At 35.6% G+C, this 25,790-nt stretch overlaps 1 protein-coding gene across 8 annotated transcripts in view; it reads right to left on the bottom strand.

Annotated features, from left to right (window-relative positions):
• The window catches only part of LOC131828977 (phosphatidylinositol 3,4,5-trisphosphate 3-phosphatase and dual-specificity protein phosphatase PTEN-like), a 96,728-nt gene that overhangs the window by 12,833 nt on the left and 58,105 nt on the right, over positions 1-25,790 (bottom strand). For 6 of the 8 annotated variants that reach the window (XM_059170271.1, XM_059170273.1, XM_059170274.1 and 3 more), the window contains 2 exons: positions 15,414-15,457; positions 13,348-13,586 (listed from right to left, as the gene is read on the bottom strand). In XM_059170271.1, the coding sequence (XP_059026254.1) occupies positions 13,348-13,586; positions 15,414-15,457 (283 nt within the window). Of the gene's footprint in view, positions 1-13,347; positions 13,587-15,413; positions 15,458-21,194; positions 21,240-25,790 lie in introns of all 8 variants that reach the window. The other 2 variants (XM_059170275.1, XM_059170276.1) reach the window with 1 other exon arrangement.

Here is a 25,790-nt window from a genome sequence, read left to right as displayed (position 1 = left end):
TGCAGAAAACTTAGAAGTATATTCAAGAGAAGAAAGAATTTGTAATATTTTCAGGTTATTACTGGCATCTGAATCTCCCCATCTGTTAAACACTCGGGACATAAATGCTTTTCTTCCCTCTAAATAAACTATAAAGTACGTTCATATGAATTTAAAGACAGATACACAGAATGGCAGGTAAACAGGTATTCACTCTAGTATTTTCAGGTTTGTTTAAAAAAATTAGCATGATTTCATTACAATTAAAAAATATATAGAATGTCAAAAAAATGGATAAAAGCCATTTCAAAGAAGGACAAATGACTTAAGATTCTGGCTGCAGTGCAAAGACTAGAATTTAAAAGCTAATGGTCAAAATATCAATTCTGATGTTTCCTCAGGAAAATGAAGACAATTAATACCTACCCTATCTTCACGGGATTCTCATGAGGAGTAAATACTAAGTGTAGTTACACAAAAGCATGCTAAACCTACAAATGTTACACAAATCCTAATTAGCAGTTTTAGAAATCCTATCTACATTTGAAGTATAATTTTGGAAGAACAAGAATTTTGGTTTTCTGTATTAAAGAAACAGTAGTAAAACACTATTACTGTGAAAAGCTCCTATAAAAAACTAATGTTAAAAATCATTATTAATAAAAAGTGTTTAAACTTACAATGGTTTATTGTATTACATTACTTAAATGTTACTTCAGTAAACAACTTATTCATATTTATCAAGATAAGACACAGAATTGCAAAGCAAGGTGGGGAGAATATAGCAGATGGACGATGGCTGGGTAGGAAGGAAGCTTTTTAGAACCATGTGAATTTATGATTTAGTCTAAAAACTAAATAAAATTAAATTCAAAAAATCAAATCAATGGGAGTGTAGAAGAAGACCAAGCTGTCAAGTTATTTGTTGGGATTCAATGCAATGATAGATGATTTCTTCCTCTTTAACTTCTTGGTATAAGTTTGTATGAATAATTAAAATGTTTTCAGAGATTTAATTTTTTTCAAGTAGCAAGTGATTAGCAGCACATGTATAATGCAGCTTTTTATATAGTGAGTTAATAACTCTTACCAAAGGGCAAGGCAAAAGGATAGAGGAAGAACATATGAATCTACTAGATGTCAAACATGGATGAATAATTTGTGTGTTAAATATGAGCTAAACAAAATTACTGACAATTCAAAGAAAAACACTGAAAGGCACAATTTAACTTAATTACTATTAAGTTACTATCAAATTATGCATAATTCAGCTTCTGTAACTTAACTTTGCAATTCCTACCTAGCAGCATGCTCAAATTCAATGCAGTCAGGTTAGCAGAAATAATTGAGTTGTAAGGCTCAAATATGTACTAACCATGGGCATTAGTGTATCCTTCTATCTAGTCACATCTCTCATGGCCACAATGCACACTTACTCAAATTTAATTAATGGTACAATGAACCATATTGTAATGTAGATGTTGAAATAAAATGAATACAACGTCCATAGTAAATTGACAATGCAATTTATAACACCTCAAATATATTAGTTCCTGAATGCATACGCTGAAAACAATGGTTTACGTGCATGTTTTACCTATAGCATTTTGACTATAAAGATAAATCTCTTAGATTCTTTTAAAATCTAAGAAATGAACATTTTAAAGATCTTCAAAAATTTATTTTACATATATGAAAAGAGGGCTGAACTTCGAAGCTCTTAGAGATTAAAAAATAACTATATGTTTTTAATATTTCCATTTTCATTTAAATTAACCAAGAACATTTAAGTTAACTGGTTTGTAACTATATCCCCAAAGTATCCACCCTCAACCACCAACGATTCTTCTTTTCTACTCTAAATGTGAAGAAAATTACTTGTATTCTTGACCTTTTTTTCCCAAAGGTAACTTTTAAACATTCTAATCTCAGCTAAACTTGGCATTCTTCAGGGTTGCCTTTACACCACATTCCTGGCCATCATCACAAAAGACCACCATTGCTTCTTCGATTCCCTGATGTTCACAGACCTAGAGGAGTGCCTGCAAAGATGTGTCGTGTTCGTCCCAAGATCTACTGCCTTTACTCAGTCTCACCTATGACTCTGAATCTCTATCATTCTATACGTCATTCTTCTAAAACACACTTCTTAAACTGAGTGATGATTTCAGCACTCTGTTCAACCCACCTTTCTATCCTGTCCTAGACATCATCCTCAATGAATGTAGCTCCTACTCTACTGGGAACCTTGGGGTCACCCAGTGTGGCACTCTCAGAATTCCCTTGTCCCATCTTAAAATTTTCTCATATTCTCTGATATTTTATAAAACTGACTGCATGTTTCCCTAGGTTCCATTTTGGTAAGTGCTCTATTAATTATTCCCTCTCTGGCATTTGTCTTTGTTTCACCTGTCTCCTCCTAATAAACAGCTCGGGTAACCCTTGTCCTTTTATTCAAAGCCATTCATGGGCTAAAAATGCACACTCTCCCCAAATCTTTTATCTTTCTCAAATTGTCACCCTTCTTCTCTATATAACTCTCAAAGGTAAGCCTCTGCCCCTTACCCCATAGGAAACTGTTTTCATAAGGCTGATTTCTTAATGGTCAGTAGTTCTTAAGTGTCACTAACGGTCATTTCCTACTATTTTCTCAGTCCCATCCTATATCATTTTTCATTGCCATTTTGAAAATTCTCTGCCTCTATCCTAGAACACACTCTTGAAAGTTTTCTCCTAACCTTACTGGGTAAGAGAAAACTACCTAACCTCTTTCCCTAAGAGTAAGCCTACCTTGAAAATCTGATCTGAGCGAGCCCCTCTTTGTCAATCCTCTCTGTCTTAGTAGTTCAATTAACATTAACTCCAAAACCTGTGCCTCTCCATAACTGATTCCCAACTCCCAGTCCAGAACTTCTAATACTTAGCTGGGCATTTCTACCTGGAAATTTCAGAAGCACTTTAAACACAACATATCCAAAAACTGAAGCTTTCCTATTTTTGCAGGACCAACCTCTGTTATTTTTATTAATGATATTTACTATTTTCCCCAGTGCTCAAAGCTCAAAACCTCTTCTAATACCACCACTGCTACTATTTATTGAACTGTTACAATGTTCTTTGTATTTTTCTAAGTACTTTCATTAAGTATAATTTAGTACTCATGAAGTGGGTATTATCAGTAACACCATTTTATAGACGAGGTAAGGTCCCAACTCTTGTAAGTAATGGAACTAAGTTTCACCCTAGTACTCCAGCTCCAGAGTTTACAGCCAATTGCTGATGCTGCCATCTTCTTCCTGCTAGAGTCAAGGAAACAATCTGAGAGGGAGTAGTGATCTACACAGGGCTATAAAAGAGGAATGAGGAAATCCCAGAACTGTAGGCAAAGGCCCAGGCCAACTACCCAGCATCTACACACAGTACACACAGACAGACAGACAGACACACACACAGACATACTGTCCACACAACACGGAAAGCACACCAGTGGTTCAGTTCCTTTAGGATACTCTTAGTAGACTTCTACACATCTATTCAGAGTCAAAATCCAGACTTTGTGACATACCTCTCAAAATACCAGTTCTAGCTTTCTGTGGCCATTCTAGTTCAATCACCTCCTGCAATTCTGTAATAGTCAAATGAATACCAGCCTCTGATTGATCTATTCTTCTATTTTTACACCTACTCTTTAATTAACTTTATGAAAGTGTCAGATGAATCACACTAACAATTTAAAATGCTAAATGGTTTCCCAGTGACTATCCAAATAAGAAAACTTATCACAGATTATATAAATCCATTAACAACATAAAAATACAGCCCAACCTCTTTTCCGCTCTTACCTCACACAACTCCCCTGAATGTGCTTTTATTTTTGGTCAAACCAAAGAACTTAATTTCTCCCATGCTATACTTGCTGCTTTTTAAAGTATGCTATCTTTACCAGATTAAGGACACTGAACTGCAAGCAGTCATCCGGGAAGTTTTAACTATCTTCTAACACCTAGACCAACTCAAGTAACAGAATTATTCAGTATTTCCAGTTTGATAGCACCACCTGAAACAGAATTCAGATTAGGTACATGTTGAGGGCTTCTACACATTTTCATTTTGGGATGGTCTGTTCAAATTTTGGATTTCACCTTGAAGCAATGATGTTCACTGAAAATTGCTTATTTCCCATTGAAATAGTCAAATTCATTAGCGGGGACCTAAATAATTCTTAGTTACCTCCACAGTGTAGTTCTTCACCTTTCTCAAACTTAACGTATAATTTGTGTTTCCCCTTTCTTTTTCCTCAAAAAGAACTTTAAAAGAGATGTATTGCTTTTATTGGCAATTTCATACAATGTTTGAAATGATTAGTTCAAAAGGTTTACTGTTTGCTAATTCACAACTTATATTTTCATCTTTATTAATTCCTCTCTATTAGTTATTATCTTAGTAATCTCTAAAATATATTTGTATTTCCCAAATATAATTGACCCCGAATTATTTAAGTAACTAGTTTTAAATTTCCAAATAGTTGATTTTACTTGATTAAACGTTTTTTAAAAATCTCTAGCTGGAGGTGCCTATGTGGCTCAGTCAGTCAGTTAAAGCACCCAACTCTGGTTTTGACTCAGGTCATATCTCACGGTCATGAGATCCAGCCCTGCGTGGGGCTCCAGGCTCAGTGCAGAGTCTGCTTGAGATTCCTTCTGCTCCTCCCCCTCTTGCACACACTCTCTCTCACACACAAATAAATAAAATCTTTAAAAACAGGGAAAAAAATCAAAATTATACATTTAAGAAAATCTCTCACTGTACTGAATTATAATCAAGGAATGGGGTTTATATATTTCTACCTGGAGATGAGATTTTCTTTGTAGTTGGCCTAATGAATTATCAATCTTGGTTAACTATTGTGTGGATGACAAAAAAAGAAAAAAGATCTTATGGGCCATTTTTTATTATACTATTCAATCCATCTACACATCTTCTTATTTTGTACTTTCTTGATCTTTAAGTATATTAAAGATTCCTATTATTGCTGTTTTGCCATCAGTTTTTTCTTCATTTCTTTCAGCATTTCTTACTGTATTTGATGTTATGTTTGGCATGTAAGAGTTCATACCTGCTAACTCTTCACTGTGGAGTGCACCCTGTGTTAATATAAAATGACATTCCTGATCTAGTTTTACACATTCTGTTGTAAAGCCCTCTGATAATGATATCCTGTCATCTGCTCTTGAAATTTACATTTGCCTGATGTATCTTTAATGAACCGCTTATTTTTCTAACCTGAGCTGTTTTACATCTCTTGTATATAATTAATCTCTTAAAGAACAGAAACTTAGAAGTAGAGATTAAACACATCTTTCAAACCTAGGATATTATCATGGTACTTCCAGGCCAGAATTCCACCTGGATACCACAACACAAGCTACGTAATGTTTTGCTCATATTCTGTGCATCAGTACCTTCAGATCATCTTCTCTAAGATGAAGTCACAATCTAGATTCCTCAGTCAAAAAAGTAATTTTCTACTTCAGTAAACTTTCCACTGGCACTTTTCAACTCAGAAATAATGTCGTGTTTTAAAATAACAGTGTTTTCTGGAAGCTTGAAAAAGTATGTTTCAGAATCCTCACAAGGTCGTCACAGGAAAGTAACTCAACAAAGGAAGGAATATAACTCTTTAGGAATGGTTACTATTGTGATGACGCCATGTGGCAGGAGTTTTGTTATGAAGCTAAGTGCTGGGCATTGTACATATGACCCTAATACCACCACACTTTGTAAGACAAACACTATCACCTCTATTTCAAGGGTGAGAAAACAGTTCTGGGGCACATGATTATCCTGTTCAAAAAACCTGGACCTGAACCTAAATGTGACTCTGAGCCTAGAACTTCATCTTCCGATGTCCTGGGTTTCACTAAGAGCACACAAAGAAGTCGTGACCTGTTTGAGCACTATTTTTCCCAACTATGAAGAGCCTCCACAAAGTTTAGAGTATCACAGAGCTCCAACTCCATGGAACTACTTTTGAGTAACCTATCAACATCAGTGCTGCATGAATCACAGATCTCTGTGAATAGTATGAAGCAGACAAGGGGCACAGGTCTCTCTGCACAGCACCCCTTCCCCTTTGGGAAAGCTATCAGTCCCCCTGCAGTCCGATGGAGATGGGATGGGATCTATTCTTCAGCATCAGATACATGTCCCAAGCCTCTTGCCAGAATGTTCAGTTCAGGGATGGGTACATGCCCTAATCCAGGTAAATCAGAACCTAATCTAGGAATATTCACTCAAACTGTAGCTCTCTTCCTCCTGTAGTTGCTAAAATAGCCAGGATGTAACACCAGAGTCGCCAGGAGTCATACCTTGCTATTATTTGCAAGGAGAATGCCTGAAAAGAAAGCACATACAGAGCAAAGGAGAGAGCTGAGAGAAAGATTACCAACACCTATTAAGCATCTAAGTCCAGGCCAGAGCTTTTAAGGTTATGTAAGTCAATATAAAGGTCTCCTTGGGTTTACACTCTTTGAGTTGGGCTTCTGTGAGTAGATATTGAGAGAATTCTAATATGTTATAATATAGCTACTTCTTTTTTTCTTTTTTAAGTTTCTATTTCTACTTTGGGGATCAAAATAATACAGAAGTATAATTTGGACAGAAGAACACAGTACTGTAGAAAAAATACTAGATTTGAGGTTAGGAGACAGTTTTGAATAACATTACACAGACAGATGAAATGACCTAGGAGAGACTGATCTTTACAGATTTATTTGATCATTTATATTAGAACAGGCCTTAACTAAATCATTGCTAAAATCCTTCAAGGTATAAAAACCTTATAATTTTATGAATGTATAGATTGTATGACAGGCTTAAATACCATGTATTAGAGGAACACAGTTTAGCCCAAAAGAATTAATATGTTAAAAAAATAAGAATATTGTATTAGGAGTTCTTTTTGTTTTGTTTTTACTGAAAATGAGAACAATTAGAGTTTAAGTGAAGGGGAAAACTAGAAAATTTTTTTATGTTATCATATGGAGAAATTTAGTAGCTAGAAAAAAGTAAGCTGACTATACAATCAGGACATGAAAATTCACTCCTCAGAGAAACCAGAAAATTTCCTCTTCATGGGATCACTTAGAATAAAGTTAATACTTATTATTTCTAGAAAGTTTAAGTCTTCATTACAGATAAGCTAATGAACTCATGTACAGAGATCATAATATATATGAATTTTGTCTCTAATAATTGCTTTGAAAGCAAAACAAAAAAAGAAATCAAAAGCTCAAATATTTTTTCCTAAAAATTAATCAAAGAAAATAAAGATTAACGTGTACTTTGCCTGCCACCATTCTAGAAGGGGGAAAGCAACAGAAAGAGAGAGGAGTAGCAGAAATTCTGGATGGGTTTGTTATGTAACTAAAGTTTGCTTCTGAATTCAGAAATTTGGGGACTCTTTCCAAAATACATACTTACCAGTATTAGTAGGATGCTTTAAAACTTATTCATAGCTTACAATAAATGCTGTGAGTTTATTCTCATTCCGATACATAAGTGTTAAGTGCAGACAGTGTGAAGCACAGGACTAGACAGGCACTTGCCCTGGGATTTAACCTGCACCAAGCTCTCCTGGGGGGGCAGGAGAGGGAGTTGCTGAGAGCCTGTTTCACTCATGAAGAAAAAGGACCAAATCTGCAAAGGAATTACTCTTAGGGAAGTGTAATACAAGTTTCTTCTCAATTATTGAATAAAAGAAGGACTCTTGTTTCCATCAAGCAGTTATCCTGCTCTGGGAAATACGTTTCTTTAGAGGAGGTATCAGTTGCACTTTGAATTCTCGGCAACACTCAAAGCCTCAAGCACCATTTGGGCATCACTAACACAACCGCACACTGTAGGGTCAGCAGGCACCCACTGCTTTGCCATTTAATTTGCACCAAGTCCACTGAGGGAAGCTGAGGGAATGACAACACTGCACCAGATTAGTTTGAGGAGAGTCCCTGCCAAGTCCACAAATTCTTCACTAAAACATGCCAACTGGGTCTTCTTTCTCCATAACAAAGAGGGGTGGGGGGGGAGAAAAGGGGGAGGGGGGAGGAAGGAGGGAAGAGAAGAAACCATATCCTCCCATATAAACGTCACCAGAACACAACTTCCTTCTTAATGTTTCCCTACAACTGAAATTAAGGATACAGGCAAAGTCACATTAAAGACAGTTTTAGTAAAATTAATGCTATATAAGCTGAAAAACTGACAAAATATATGTATCTCCCGTAATAATGGTTCACAGTTACAAAAATACGAATCTATACATTCAACCTAAAAGGAAATACTGGCAAGAAGATAAATTTTTAGCAGGTGTTTCAAGAATAAAACTACTCTGGATAATCAGTTATATTTACTATAAGATACTTACTTCCCTGGAAGAATTCCACAGTTGAATGACAACAGCTTTACCATGTTCAGCTTAGCTCATTTCTCATGATGAAACTATACTTATTAAAGGCTAAAAACAGATTATTTCCCTAGCACCCTAACCATTAGTTAAACGTCTGATCTGTCTGAAAATTGTTAGACAATTAAATTTCAAAGATTTAAAGGAAACCTTCAGCATTATATTTATAAGACTAACAACTTCAAGCTGCCTTTATCTGTACTTAGGTCAGGGGCCACCAAATTCCTAGGCATCAGTAAAAAAGGGTATAAACTGAGGAGCCTTGTCAAAATAGGCCCATTTAGGGACAGCTTGTCCCCATAGAGATTAATTCTAAACAGCCACAAAATTCTTTTGCAGTTCCAGGATTCAACAACGTTCAGGGTACTCAAATTTTACTCTAAATGCTATCATTAACTGTTCGAGAATCATCTTAATCAAAGCATTTCACCTTTCTGGGCCTCCGTTTTATCATTTTTAAAGTAAGAAAAATTCCTGCCAAAAAAGGCTCATAATCTTATGCCCATAATCTTTATCTATTTAATCGAACTTTCTAACACTGTTTCAACATAAAATGCAAATGAAACCGTGCAAATGGAACAGAGCTTCATTAACAGCATCTGCTCCTAAATTTCTTTTTGCCTTTTTAAATATATACAGAAGTAAAGGTAGGAGCACATTTAGGATACTGCTTTAGATGACAGCTGTGACTAATTCATCCAAAAATGGTCTGGGTATATTGATTAATCATGAACTAAAGCACGACAGATCTCAATGATTTATTTTGACTCCAAGATGCTAAAAGTGATCAATTTTGGCCAAATTACTTAACTCTGAATCTCGATATAATGTATTAGCTAAGCATAACAATTTTACTGAGGATACCCTTAACTCAATTTTCCTTAACAGAACTCCATTCTGTTAGCCTGTTAACTTCCACCTGGGGGAGATTCAAACCCGTAAGAGAAGAGTGCTGTGTGCCTGAAGCATTTATGCTGATAATGGAGGGATGTTCACATTCTACAGTATACTGTATTTTATTTTTATAAACACTTCTCTTGCTATCTTTTCACTCTGACCCCTATTTCACAACACTATCCCTTGGGCCTTGCCAGTTTACTAAGTCTCTCTTCACCTTTACAGAGCAAGAGAACTGACAATATTTTCAGATGGTAAGGAATACAGTATTTTCCCAATGATAAATTAAAATATGTCTTCATTTTTTCATTAGGAAGACTTCTCCTGGATCTAACTTAAACTGTTTAAGCATCCTTGGGTTTCACTTGTATCCCTGAGTATGGTGTGAAAGACTATCCCAAGTGCTCCTTACATGGCTGGTTCTCATGATTATAAGCATTTAGCCAACTCTCACACAGGGGAGGTATGTGTGTGGGTTTGTGCGGAAGAGGGGAAAAGAGAGCACATGTAAAAGCACAGCTTGGTCAGAAAAAGGTAGACTACTACAATAACCTTTGATTACCCTCTAACTCAAAATCCCGAGTAAAGCACTCTACAAGTCTGCTGGTTATAATGCCAAACAAACAAAAAAGGTATAGTTCAATGTGGTGAAGACAAATACTTTAGAAATGGTCAAACATGTTTGTAGCTTGCAAAAGAAAAGTTAAGACTGTTGCAGTTATCTCTAGCAAACAAATCTGTCCACTCCCAGAAAAACTGACCTCTTTTCCTAAGACTATGAAGCAAGTCATGAGAGGACTGGAAATACCACTTCCCTTCAGTATATGATGACGACTTCTCGGGTTAGCCAGCTACCGGTTTTCATCAAGTACACACACATGGTAACACAATCAAAGAATAATACTTATTTTAGAGTACTCTTTGGAAATTTCGGGGGAACATTAACATTTTCAAAATGCCCCCAAAAAACCTTCCCCTCAAGAAATCTCAATATTTTCTAGGCAGACAGTACACCTTAACACCTGGCAAAAGTTCTGGCTTTGTTGCTTGGGGAAAGACAGCGCTCTGCACATCACTGTGGCACTCACTGCTGTGTTCCTCACTGTGCATGGGGTACAAGATTCTAGCTCCATCCTGGGAGAAATTCTAGCCATTGATGGGGAAGTAGCCTGCTCTAGCAGTGCCAAGCCTCGAACCACAGTCTGTACAAGAGGGCGTTTCATGAAAAATCTACTGCTATGAAAATTGCCAAATTCAGGAGAGCCAAGACATTCAATCAAGGGCTTCTCAAGAGGTTTTGTCAAGAAATGGGAGCAATTATGAAATGCTTTTCTACCCATAAGTTCACTAGTTTCAGAAGGCAAAATTCTACAACCATGATTTTAAATGCAGTCAACTGGATAAAATACAAACTTGTTTGCACAATTTAATTCTTTAACCTTAAAACTAAAAATATGAAGTCATAATCCTTCCCTTCCTAACATAGCGTTATGCCAGAATCTTGCCAAAAATGATCTCATTAACCAAGGCAAAGAAAATGATGCAACATGAATTTTTCTGGAGAATTTTAGAGAATTTTTAATTTTTTGATACAAGCTTACTTTCATCTGACAAAAGAATCTACAGATTTCATTTGCTCTTTCATTCTTTCATGAAATAGCATTTTAAGCACTTGTTTTCACCAAAAACATAGTCAAAATTGATTGGATATAAAAGATGACAAAGAAGTTGTCAAGTCAAAGATAATGGCATAATTTTAATGTATTATTTATGATATAAATACTAGCAGCCCTTTCATAAAACTTCCTATTGGCAAAACCAAAGTTTAATTCTGATTAATCTGTAACCATTGAGATTTCATCATTAACCTCAAAGAGCCACTGCTTTTTCCATTTAAAAAGGGGACACTGGGGCACCTGGGTGGCTCAGTAAGTTAAGCTTCTGCCTCCGGCTCAGGTCATGATCTCAGGGTCCTGGGATCGAGCTCCACATTAGGCTCTCTGCTCAGGAGGAAGCCTGCTTCCTGCTCTCTGCCTACTGTGATCTCTCTGTCAAATAAATAAAATCTTAAAAATAAATGAATAAAAAATAAAAGGGGACATAATTCTTATAAAGACTCCTTTTATTTTCCATATTTAAAAAATCTGTGTAATTAAAAACTATAAGCAAAATTTTATGTTCATGTATACCATGTACATTTTTAGTGAGAGACTATAGCTTTCATCATATTTCTAGAACATATGTCACATAAATCCTTTAAGAGCCATGAGCTTTGGGTGCCTGGGTGGCTCAGCGGGTTAAAGCCTCTGCCTTCGGCCCAGGTCATGATCCCAGGTTCCTGGGATTGAGCCCTGCATCGGGCTCTCTGCTCAGTGCAGAGCCTGCTTCTCTCTCTCTCTATCTCTGCCTGCCTCTCTGCCTACTTGTGTTCTCTGTCAAATAAATAAAATCTTAAAAAAAAAAAAAAAAAGAGCCATGAGCTTAAATCTAGTGTTCTGGCTCCATAATACACAGCTCCTCTACTTTTATTTGAAATTCTTTTGATTTGATTTCTTTCCCACAAATACATACAGTGTCTACTGCTCATCAACCCTGCTTGCTCTAAACTTCTACCACTACTTTAGCTACTGTACTTTGATTCTACCTGTTTCTCTATTGTTTTCTTTCCATTCAGTCTCTTTCCCCTGTGCTGCCCTGGACTTACTCACTTAAGTGTAGAACAATTTACCTTTTATATTTTTAATCAGTAACAGCAACTATTTCCCTCTAGATGATGAAAAAAATGAACCAAAGTAAACATCTCAGGCCTTCCACTCAAGAATTCACTCCACTACTATCATCTCAGGACATACACAACTTCTAAAGAAATGTAAGGCAATCTACTATAATGAATATTTACTAAAATCAAGCACTAACATGAGATTCAGTTTTATAAACTATCACCAATACACAACACTCTAGCATCTCTAGAAGTAATTTTTAAAAATCACAAAGATAAATAAAATAAGAAATGAGGAAGGAGAAAAGGAGGCAGGAATCAATGCAATCACCAGCTAAAATAATAGAAGTGATCATGTTTCTGTTTTGAAGTTGAATTAAAAAGAAATCAGCTTAGGGGTGCCTGGATGGCTCAGTCAGTTAAACGTCCGACTCCTGACCTCAGTTCAGATCTTGATCTCAGGGTCACGAGCTCAAAGCCCACACTAAAAATTAAAGGAAGGCAGGCAGGTAGGCAGGCAGGCAAGCAACTTAAACTGGAAGAGAACCTTCCTGATTGTAAATGTTATTAAAACTAGAATAAATTTCTTAATAAAGTTGTAATGTCTCCATCAAGAGAGTTCTTTATCTAGGTGAGTTTCTCCCTCTATCTGGAGCGGTTTGGGTTTTTCCTTCTCAGAGACAGAGAAATGTACAAAATCTCTCTGTAAAAAACATAAACATATTTTGTCACATTTACCATCCAAAGAAATGAATCTCTTAGAAATTATTATGAAACTTCTCCTGACTTTATGTTCTCCCCTCAAACATATTACATAGATTAAGTTTGTCAGTGATTTCCAACATCGTCTTTATTAGCCTTCTGAATAACAGAAGAACCTTTGACTAATCTTAATTATAACTATATTCGTGAATATTCATATCAAAGAATAATTTTCATGTACTTATAAAGGACCATACTTTAGTAGGAAATGGCATCCAAGTTATTACCCAAAGACATCTTACTCTCAAGCAAGGTTCAGAAATATCAAGCTTACTTTTTTTCAACGTACTGCTTCTTTAAATGCTCTGCCAGGATTTTATAAGACCAAATATGCCATACAGTTAATGCATAAGATTTACTAGCATGATATGAAAATGCCAGCATGAAGAGAAAAATTGAGAGATTCAGTCATTTGCTTATACAACAGTTACCAACTGTAACTGTTACCAACCATCTTTTTAAAAAGCTGTTTTCTAATAAATGCTCAGATCAAGGAAGAAGAAAGAAAAAAACATCAAATATAACTTACCTTTTTGTCTCTGGTCCTTACTTCCCCATAGAAATCTAGGGCCTCTTGTGCCTTTAAAAATTTGCCCCGATGTAATAAATATGCACAAATCATTACACCGGTTCGTCCCTTTCCAGCTTTACAGTGAATTGCTGCAACATGATTGTCATCTTCACTTAGCCATTGGTCAAGATCTTCACAAAAGGGTTTGATAAGTTCTAGCTGTGGTGGATTATGGTCTTCAAAAGGATACTGTGCAACTGTGGTAAAAGGATAACCTCAGAATTAGGGAAAAAAAAGTCTTTCCTGAATTGTTTATTAAAGTAGATTAACTTTAGAAATGTTGCATATAAGCTTAATAGATGTTTAAAAGAAAAAGTGAACTCCAGAGAAAAATAATTTGCTGCCTGATAATTTACCAATATTTGAATAGAAACTAGTGTCTCAATTCTTAAACCTACCCACTAGACAGAGGCTGAGCATTATTTTCCCCACTTTATGAAAGAGGAAACTTTGTAATGGAGAGGTAGCAGAAGGCAACATGTCAGAGAGGGAGGCAAACTCAAAATGAAATGTCATGTAGGCAGGTTTCCTGTCAGGGCTCTCAATGCGTTTTCTGACAAAAGGAGTCATAATATTTATAATATTACATCACCACAAAACATATATTCCAGAGAAGATATAAATTACCAATCAATCAACAATGTAAAGGACTGATTTTTATATTTCATATAATAAAAATGCTAAGCGTGTTATTTAAAGATGGTCTTGCAAATGTTAGTGTTGTATACTACACGTGATTTTAAAGACATTTACAAAAGAAGCTGAAAAAAACTACTTACAAAAACGTATACAGTTGTAGTAAAGTGTATCTAATGAAGCTTCAGGTCTTTTCACATGAGTTATAAAAACCCAAAGTTTCTCTTTGCTTATAGTCAGAGGGGTTTTGTTGTTGTGTTTTTTAAGTTGCTCAGAAACAGGAGTTCAACTATATCACTATTAAATTTTTTCTTACTGGTCCCTGCCTCAGCAGTTCCATTCTACTAAAACCCTTACAAATCCTGACTGACATCTAATGTACATAATTGTCCTCTGTGTCATCTAAATATGTGAGAAGTATGCCTTCTATCTTCAGTCACATCATCACTAATATGGAACCGGATTCAGTGTGTCAGGTGAGTGGTCCTGGGAGACGACAATGACCATTACAGAGAGTCGCTGGGATGCTTTCACCTGGGCCTCAGCATTCCATCTTCATCTCTCCACTGGCACACAAAACAGCCAGGAAACTGTTAAATGTCTATTTAAAGCTAGGTAAACGTTGACTAAAACACGCTTTGCCTAGTAAGCAGTAGCTTAAATTCACGAAAAAGGAAAAATTCTTAGTGGATCTGTACTGGCTTTCACCACTAGCACCTCTGAATTCTCAAACCAGCTGTTTGAACATCCGATCTAGATTGTCAGAAGGGATCCACCGCAAACACAACATGGAGCGCATGGACTCCACCCTCTCTTTCTATCATAGTAGCATCTGCCAAGCTTCTTCACTCTCCAGGTCTCTCATGGCTCAAGGGGTTCCACAAACAATGAGGGAAGGTTTTTATGGGACCTCAGAAAAATTCACTACACATGGAGAAGAACTCATTTAAAGCAGCTCCTGCTCCCACTTGTCAGGCTCCTCTTATCCACATTTGTCATAAGCTTTTGCCCCTTTTAGGCCACGGCTCCACGGAGTTACTCCGTTGTCTGCTTTGCTCTTCCTATAATCCTTTACTATTAGACCAAATGCCTCCAACAGTAGATATAACCCTTTCTTTATTTTAAGGTTTGTCTAGAAACTTTTCCTAATTCTTACAGTCAACTCTGCATTTTAGTATTCCTACCAGTACTGGCAGGTTTATATGGTAACTGTTCCCTAAAACACAAAAGTAAAATTAAATTTTTCCAAATTGTCTAAGACCATCTTTAAGGTAAATATTTACATCACTTAATAATTGAGCTTATTCACTACTGCTATGACAAGAAGATTTGGTCTATTGGTTTTAAGTTATATAACAGAAATACATTACGTGGCAGTTAATACCTACCTCTGCAGTTAAATTTGGCGGTATCATAATGTCTTTCAGCACACCTAAAAGAAAAGTTTAAATGTGATCTAAAGTTATCTTTTGCACTGGCAAAAAAAAAAAAAAAAAGTATAGTAACACACATTTCCTGAACTTTTATACTGTACCAGGCATCATGTTGTTTTGTATTAACTACTTCTTTCAATCCTAACAATTCTATGAAGTAGGTAGTGTCATTATCCCCATTTTACCATTAAGAAAACTGATCTTAGGTGTTATGCACTTAGGGCTTCCATTACTTGCTCACAAAACCTGTGATGCCGCTCAGCTGCACATGTCCCCTGAAACTTCCTGCATGCTAAGGGAGTATATGTTTGACTTCACCAAGTATGTACAAACACCTAATGAGCCACAGTACAGTCTTTACCCCAGAGTTGAGTATACAACGTTTTCTTGAAGTACTATTTAAAAAGATAAATTTTTTAAATAGTAAAATTATAAGGGCAAAGAAAAATTTTTTTAAAAAAAGTGAATGACACTAATCTACTCAAAAACTACACTTACTAAAAAATTGTTAAAAGGCAGACTTTTCTAACAAAGGTAATCTTTGTCAAAAATCTCTCAGTTACGAGTTTTAATTAAAGTCTCAGAGTAATGAAGGAATAAGAAGTAAAATAAATACAGAGTAGTAAAATGTTAACTCTATATTACTTAGAGCATACTAAAATTGGTCTCTTTAATAGTAGTAACATGTTTGTCATCATGCACTGGTTTACTCATGGTTAGTAGGTGTGTTAACAAACATGAAGAAGGCTCTGAAAGGGATCCCACACTTGAATTTGTGGTCAGCAAAATCATGGTAACTACAGCTACTAACCAAATGAGATTTTTAAAAATTATTTAAAATAAAAACTTAGCGTTTTAAAACAAGTCAAGGTCATTGTACAATCCCTTCCTCTCCAATTCTGAAATCCCCAAAGTCTGAAATATCTTAACATTTTCTGTTAAACTTATGACAGGCTCAATTGTGGCAGCATCCGATCTGAGTTTATGACAGTGTGCACTCTTTAACTAATACAGTTAAGAGTAAAGAGTGAAAATGGTAGGAAGACCATTTTGCCCTAGACCCCAGAGGAGTGTTATGTAATATTAGTAAGTTTATGCTTCCATGTTATCTTTCTGCAAAGGGAAAAATTCTGAATGCAGAGACACACTGGCCCTAAGAGTTTCAATATGTGATTGTGGACATGTATTTCACATTTAAGAAATCCTAAAGATATCTGTATGGTTCCTCTACTTTAAAAGGTTTTAAATCCTAATCCACATGAAAGCTGAACTAATTATAAGCAAATCAGAATCCACTATTTTCTAAATGGTCAGACCTGAAATAAATCAACTTTAATACTACTACTTAAAACAAAGCTTTCCCCCCTTTTCACTTATAATATATTGAGTTTTCCTCAAAAAAATCATTTAGTAATGCCATATGCATATTTATGTACCCTTGCTAAATAATTTCATACTCACTCCTATGCAAAACATGACAGGTAAGAGGAAGACTGACCAAGAAAATAGTCACATTTTACACTATCTTTAATACAGATTAAAGAAGAGGTCTGGTAAATAGTTCAGAATATTTTATAAAGACTCATGTAAAGATAGGACTTAAAAGGTGAGGGACAAGGAACAGGCTAGGAAACAAAGCTCAAAGATGCTGGTCTCATGGCAGCATAACAGAAAAATCAACACACAGCTTTAGTCTTCTAAAATTCTCCTGCTTTTTCAGGAGCTCACACATTTGGTTTGACAAGTACTGCTTAAGACTACATCATAAACTGATTCTCAAATATTACTATTGAGAGGCAGAAATGGTGGAAAAATGGAACTAATGAGCTTCTACATGTTTACCACATGTACACAACCTTACAAAGGAGTTTCCATGTTTTTTAATTCATAGTCACACCAATATAATAATAGAAAATATAATCTCCATCTTATATATGAGAAAGCTAAGATTTAGAAGAGCCAGGACTCAAGCCCAGGTCCTCTGGTGACAAAAGTCAAAACTTTTCCCAATACAGCTCCATACTTTTTCCACTTACAATACAAAATAGAGAACAGCTTCAAAAACAAAAGCAAAAACAAATTCTACTCAAAATCAGCCTTCCTACTAGAGCAGTATTTGGCATAAAAGATAGAACCAACAAAAAGTGACCATGAAAACATGAAAAGGTTATGAAAATCTCTACAGGTATCGATGAAGTGGATGAAGAGTATGTGAGAACATATACCGGGGCCTGTAGTAATGGAAGTGATCTGGAGGAGGGGTTGCTAGAATAAGAATGATGACTCTCTTCTTTAATTAAGACCTTCTCCAATAACCGTGCATATGTGCACACACACGTGCATGTGCACATACCCAATTCCTTATAACGTTTGTGTGCTATGTTAGTTGATAAGTCCTTCAACAAACTAAAACTGAAGATACATAAATGGAAAATGGGATTTGACTGAGACAAGTAGTAGGTAAATCTGACCATTTACACTTCCTTAAAATTAAAATTCAGGGTAAAAGATACCTTTTTTAAAATCCTCACCTTATATTGGCTTATATGAGACAAGAGAGATGAAGAAGCATTGCAAGAGTTTCTAATGAAGGGGTTGACAGAAAGTGAAGGAAGAGTAAGACTAACAGGAAAAGCTTCCAGATAAGTGAGACTTCCCAAAGCATTAGCGAAGTATACAGGTCTCTAACTCTCTTCAACATCACTATCTTAAAAAGAAACCTTAACAGATAAAAATTAACAACAGGTAGAGGTTCATCACCAAATGATGGAGAGTTGTGTGTCAAATAGAATACACAATGAAATAGAGTAACCCTCTTAAAAACAAGTATCCAGTGAACAGTTAAGGTCCTCAAAGGCAAGAAGTGTGTTATGCCTCTATCCCCATCATCCTCCCTTCTCCTCTTACCCTCACCAGCCTACAGGTATACAGAGGAACATAGAAACATGAAATACACACACCTGCCCAAAACAAATTCACTAAGCATCATCATACCCAAATTTGATTAATGATATGAAGCTAATTTTGTCCTTTCTTAAGATAATTTATTGAACGCTTGATAATATAGAGACATAAACAGATTCAGTCAATTATTAAAAAGTCCATATTAAGTACTGTTCTTCATCCGCACATCACAATTGCCATAAAAAGTTTAATATACCATTAAATACATGTATGTCTAGTGTCAATATTGTAAGACTTTCAGTGTATATATTTGCAAAGATATACATCACATAGAATTAACATCCCAAAAATAAAAGAAAGAAAAGAGAAACAGCTGCTGCTTGCCAGACTCACTTACCCAGAGCCAGAAATACAAATAGGGGTAATGAGAATAAAAAGTGACATCAGAAATCAAAACATGCTACAACCTGGTAGTTCTAGAAACTTCTGAAGTAAAATTTGGGGAGGTTAAAACAAATGACAACAAAACCAGAAAGGAAGACTGGTGTCAACGGTGGGTGGTCTGCTACCATATGTACCCATGTGACCTTGTTCAACTCACTTAACTTCTCCAGGCCTCAGATTCCCCATGTGTAAAATGAGAAGGTTGGACTAAATGATCTCTTTCAGATACTTTCCAGTTCTGAAAGTCTATGACTCCATCAAATGAACTGGGGAAGGGGAGCTGAAATATATATACCAAAAGCTACACTCAATTAACAAAGAGACGGTTCATTAACTCTGGGATCCTGTGTTTAGAAACACAAAAGTAAAAGGGCAGCCATGTTCCCAGACTAGCTCCCCATGCCACCTATAGCCATAATAATGTTAAGTGAGCCACAGTACTGACAGTGCAAGCCTAGGTCCTAAATTCTGGAAGTAGGAAGCCACTGAATACAGGATTGAAAAGAATTTCCTTCCTTTTCTTTGGATATAATGTTAAACTCGAATAAAATTTTGAAAAAGGCAGAATCTGTTTTTGGTATCTTTCTACCTTCCTTCTGGGACTCTAAATGCCTAATCTTAAGAGTCTAATCCTGCACTGACTCACTTAATAGACTGCAGCTTGACACTTCTTGTTCTGTGCTTTCTTTTCTTTTTTCTTTTTTTTTTTTTTTTAACTCAGCTTCTGAATCTAGTTATTCAAAAGTATAAAGCTTTGTGGTTTTTATTTTCCTCCACTGAAGCATTCTGGCATCTGCAACAAGGCTTGTTGTTACAGGAGGTTAATCAGGACAAGAGGAAGATCTATGCACAGATCATGTGTAAGCCGGGGCCCACCTACACGCCAAGTCTCTGCAGCACCTTTCTTTCACCTTGTTACCTGTCACCCCACACCCTCCATACCCTACCCCCGAATCTGACCATAATGGATTATCTGCCATACTCTAAACCCCACCATGCCAACCACCTTCTTCCATGCCAACCGCCTTCTTCCATGCCAACCTCTGCCCGCAATGCCATATGCCCCACCTGGAGGTCTCCAGGAGAGTCTCAGCGGATTCCTTCACCCCAGCTCAAAAATGCCCTTCTTTATGAAAACTTGCCTAGAGGATACAAGTCCTATTTCCACTGTTCTCCACACAGCTCTGTTGTATACAAGTTACCTCTTCTGCAATACTATGTCTACTTATCACTTTAGACTATAAAAACTACCAAAGACTGAAATGGTATCTTATTCACCTCTGTACCGCCAGCAAGTTTTACAAGGTCTAATATGTGGCAAAATCAGCATAAATGTTTGCTTCTTTGTGAATCTGAGGAAATTAATGAAAACTCACTAGAAGAAACAATAATGGTGTCTACTTTACTCGTAAGTCTTCTGAGGTCTTATTGCTCAATTAAAGATAGATCACTAAATTAAAGATAGAAAAGCAACATCCTATAAGCCAACAAAGCACACAGAATCTCTCATCCTTTCTGGTGACGATTTAAATGCCCACCAAAGGCAGAAAAGAATCTTGCTCTTACATTTGAGAAATAAATTCTACAGAAACTGTGACAATCAGGAAATGTAACTACAGATTAAAATTTTTTCTGCTGCATAATTTACAGACATCACAGAGGAAAAATAAAAACCAAGGAGAAAAATAACACATTTCATATACCATTTTTTAAAAGGTAGAAAATGGATCAGTATTTTGGGAAGGAATAATAGTCTTCAAGGGCAAAAATGACAAAATATTTTCTTCCCATTTTTCTTTTGTTCTTTTTTCCTTTTCACATTCCTACTGACAAAGTCAAAAAGAAAAACAAAAGGTTAAAGATAAGATAAACCAGCTGTACCGAGCGGGCAAGCCTTACATCCCTGCCCCAAACAACAGAAACCACCCAACTCAACAATTTTAGGTAACTTATTTATGTTATATACAGTTGGAGAATACCCGAAATGCTGTTTCAATTGAATGACCTAAAGACCAGAATAAACAGAACCACACCAACTCTGAAGCACACCTCCATGGAAGAGGTTATTAAAGCTTTAACAGAAAAGCTCTGCTGTGAATTACAATTCAAGTCACCACAAGGCTACTGGCTCAAAGATGGGCTAGATGCCAAGTCATTTAAACCAGATCAAGTAAAGTGAATGTGTGCCAACATCGTTTTGACCTCATCACTATGCTTTCTGAATGACCTAACAATGCTCTTAATCAAACGTCATGGACTAATTGTTTTAGGAACACAATTCTGTTAAAATATATCATTAACTCTACCTGATTCTAACAAGGAAATAACTTTCACTTAATAGTTATTTTAGAAGATATTTGTAAGCATACAAATAAAAAACATACTTACAGATTGTATATCTTGTAATGGTTTTTATGCTTTGAATCCAAAAACCTTAAAACAAAACAAACAAACAAAAAGCCACCATTAACAAAAATGAGCTAACATTTGAAATTACATTTATACTATTGATAAAACCTAAAAGATTCCATTTTTCCTAATCTCAAGTACCATTTAAGAAAAATAAACAAACAAATTCCAATAAATATTCCCTTCTTGGGTTTAAATTAATAATCACGTCATTCTTAAATAATTATTACATTACACAGATTTATACAATCTGAAGTAAAGCCAGAGCTTTTCACAGAATAAATATTTTCATCTCTCTTCAGCCTAACATTATGAGGTTGAGTATTAAGTAAGTTATTTAAAAGGCAGCATTAGCACTTAGCTTAAGTTCATCTAGCTCATTTAGATGTGAGAAAAATAGACATATGTAATCAAGTAATCTTAAAAATAACATGAAAATTCAGCCATCATTTTCTTTCAAAGAAACTTTCCATATCTGAAAGATGCAAGTAGTAACTATTAACTCCATACAAAGTTTATTAAGTATTTTCATATATATATTCTCAGTTGATGCTCACAAACATCTGAGAGATAGAACTTACTCACATTTTACAAACAAGGAAAATAGGAGTCAAAAAAATTATAAAACTCGCCCAAAGTCATACAGCTAATAAGCCAAAGAATCAAAACCAAAGACCTCTCCCTCCAAACAATTACAAAACTAAACAAGAGCAAAAAACAAACAAACAAACCTAAACAAGAGCAACAATTACAGCCAATAAAAGCACTTGCCATGTGTTTTTACCACATGTATGTACTTCATGTATACACATTTGTTTACCGTTAGGAGGTAAATAATAGGCGAGAGAGTTTAGAAAAGTATAAGCTGAGGAAACAGCAGGATAAACAGAATAAAAATAAAAACAAATGGAAAACAAATGAGAAGATTTAAAGTCGAGGAGTTTCAACTTATGAGTTCTAGAGAAAAGAACAGAAAACACAAGGAGAAGAAATCCAATATAATAATTCGAGAATAATACCCCAAACTGAAGGACAGGAGTTTCCTAAGTCAAAGGACACAATGAGTATTCAGCAAAAGTGATGAAAATAGACCCAAATACAGCATATATAGCTCAGTGAAATTTCTGAATACTGAAAAGATGAACGTAGGATCCTATAAGCTGCCCAAGAGGAAAGAGGTTTCATAAAAATATCTGGAATCAGAATTACACCACCCTTTTTAATGGCAACACTAGCAGCTAGAAAACAACTTCCAGGAAAAAACCTTCTGACTATATCCAGCCTAGAATACCATACCAAAAGAGACATTAAATCAAGTGTGAATATATAGTAAAGGCATTTTTTAAACAAGAGAAATCTCAAATAATTTTGCTGTCCACATTTTCTCTCTCAGGAAGTTACTAGAAGATGTGTTCCACCAAAACAAGGAGGGATACCAAGAAAGAGGACAATTCCAGGACAATTCTCCAACTCAAGAGAAGGGGAAAAGGGAATCCTCAGAATGATGGTGAAGAAACATCTGAAGTAGACAGGTATAAGGCAAACCTAGGGAACAACTGACCCAACTCACGGTAGATCAGAAGGCTCCTAAAGAAGATAAAATCGATTTAATGTCCAATGGGCTTGAACATGTTAAGAGATTTATATAGTTTAGGGATAAACTGAAGTTAAAAACATAAAGACTAAAGAAGTTGAGAGAGACAGAGAGAATTTTACCTCCAGGGAAAATAAAATGCTCAGGAAAAAACAGTTATAGTACTTAACTGTAAACTGCATTAATCTAGTCATAATCACATAAAACCCAAAATTTATATAACCAAAATTACAAATTTAGCTACTACAAAGAGGGCTGAAAATGTGTGTGGTTGGGTAGAGAGGAAAGAGAGTTCATACATTTGGATGTGAAATATCATGCCACATAATAATTACTCATAACTTTGTCACTAATTGAAATGATATATTTGTATTTGTATGTCATACTAAAACAGTTGCAAATGGCAAAATACTACTTATAATCAACACTTAAGAATTAGGTTATTAGACTATAAATTTTATATAATGTGTTATCTATAATATTCTAGCACATATTTGGTTTCTTAGTATTTCCTGAACTATTATAATCAAAACGAACATAACAATGACTTTCTCCTATACCAGCAAAACCTTCTCTACTGGACTTAGTATGACAAGATGGGTTCCTCTTAATTTCTGCAGAGTCAGGCCCTCATTCCATAAACTACTCAGCAGTTTCCAGACTGGGCTCTTTCCTTGCATGACCATGTTTCATTAAGGGTTCTGGGTCCCTACTATTTTTTTTTAATGGTATGCTTTCATGTTTTCATTCCTTGATACCCACTCCTATCAAGATTATCTTTTATTTAAATGTATTGAGAAAACGTGAATTAAGTACCTGAAATTGTGCTTATTTCCCTGGGATAAAATTATTTATGAATTATTATCCCTGCCATCAAAAGTAATACTAGAGTAACTGTATCAGTGAGAATAAGGTTTAGCTGTGAGAAATAGAAGAAGGTGGAGGGAGGAGGGGCTCATAAACAAATATGCTACTAATTACACTGAATACACTACTCTCCCACATAAATTCCCGGATCAGTAGTGTACAACTGGTTGGGTAGATTTGTTTCATACAGGACTGGACCCAGGACCCTTCCATCATATGCTCAGCCAGCACGATGGGCAGTGCAAGGTCTACGATGGTGCACCATCATATTTGTATAAGCAGACTGGAGAAGGGAAAGAAGGATAGGCCCCTCCTTTAAGAACTCATCATTTCTACTTAAGAACAACAGATCATAAGTTATCACATTATCAAATCTAGCCACAAGGGAAGCTAGAATTACCATCGGCATTCTGGGAAAACATGTACACAGCAAACAAGTGGTATTCTATTAATGAAGGAAAAGTAAAGAGGATCATTGATTTTCTCTACTGTTGTTCTAGTCTCTGGTTGCAATTATCTCTAACCTTTTTTCTTCTGCAAAACAAAAACAAGAACAAATGACTAATATTAATGTAACAGGTATATTTGTAATCCTAATTTAAAATCACTCTAAGAAGGGCTAAGAAGGGGTCCATAAGCTCCACCAGACTGCCAAAAAGGTACATGGCATAAAAAAAGACTAAGAACTCTTGCCAAGGGGCAAAGGGAAACAAAGGAAATTACTACTTTGTGGTTCTGGTGGTGGTTGTTAATAAACCACAGAGAACAATTTCATCCTAATGTTTCAGGTGTACTTTTCTTTAAATATTTAAGGTATGGGTCACTTTTTAGGATTCTTCAGTTTAGCCTACTTCTTCAACTAACCAAGGAAGCAGTGATTCTGCTAAGATGACTTCTACTCAAAAATATGATTATACTACAGAAAAAAGTGGTGCTACACACCCTTCTATTCTTGTCTCTCGTACCCTCTTTATCTTCCCAATTCCTAAACATTTCTCAATTTGTACTTTTGGATTTTCAGTTCAAAGTGAGATAAAATTTACATACAGTGAAAGAGATCATAGGTGTACAACCAACTCAATCAAAATACAGAATATTCCACCATTCCAGAAAATTCCTTATGCCTATTTGCAGTCAAACCCCACTAAGCTCCCAGGCAGCTAATATTACCACAGATTTGTCCTTATTCTTGAACTTCATATAAATATGACCATATAAGATGCAGTCTTTTGTAAATGGCTTCTTTCATTTAATGTAATGTTTTACAGATTTATCCATGTTACATGCATCAATAGTTGATTCCTTTTATTCGTAAAATGATTTCACTGCATGACTACACCATCATCTGTCTAAACATCCTCCTTTGATGGATATTTAGGATGTTTACAGTTTGGGTTTATTATGAATAAGTACATATTCTTGTGCAAGAATTTTGGAGACACATACTTTTATTTCCCTTGAGTAAATAAGTAATAACTAAGAAGTAGAGTTGCTGGGTCATAAGGTAGATAGGGCAGGTGTATGTTTAACTTTATAAGAAACTACTAAACAGTTTTCCAAAAACAGTTATACAATTTTACAATCTTATCTGCATTTTAAGAGTTCCATTTGCTCCACAGTCCCATCAACATTTGGTGCTGTCAATTTTAATCACAGCTTTCCCAACAGGTACAAAGTGGTACCTTACTGTGGTTTTTCAACTTCCTTTTCCTGATGACTAATGATATTAAGCATATTTCCATTTATTTATTAGCTATTTTTATACTTTCTTCTTTGAAAATGTCTGTTCAACTCATTGGCTCATTCCCCAGCCACCACCACCCCCCTCCCGCCCCATTGAATTAACAGGCTTTTTATTATTGATTTATAGATGTTTTATATATTCTGGGTAAAAGTCTTTTATCACATATATGTATTGACATAAATATTTACTCCTTATCTAGGACTTGCCTTTTCCTTTCCTTAATAATGTGTTTTGATAATCAACAATTTAAAATTCCGATAAAAGGCACCTGGGTGGCTCAGTTGGCTAAGTCTCTGCCTTCATCTCATGACATGATATGATCTCCAGGTCCTGGGAGCAAGTCTCATGTTGGGCTCCCTGCTAAGGTCTG

This window comes from Mustela lutreola, chromosome 4 (genome assembly GCF_030435805.1).
Source record: "Mustela lutreola isolate mMusLut2 chromosome 4, mMusLut2.pri, whole genome shotgun sequence".
NCBI lineage: Eukaryota > Metazoa > Chordata > Mammalia > Carnivora > Mustelidae > Mustela > Mustela lutreola.
The sequence above is the reverse complement of the archived record's forward strand: the minus strand, read 5'-3'. Positions and strand labels throughout refer to the sequence as shown.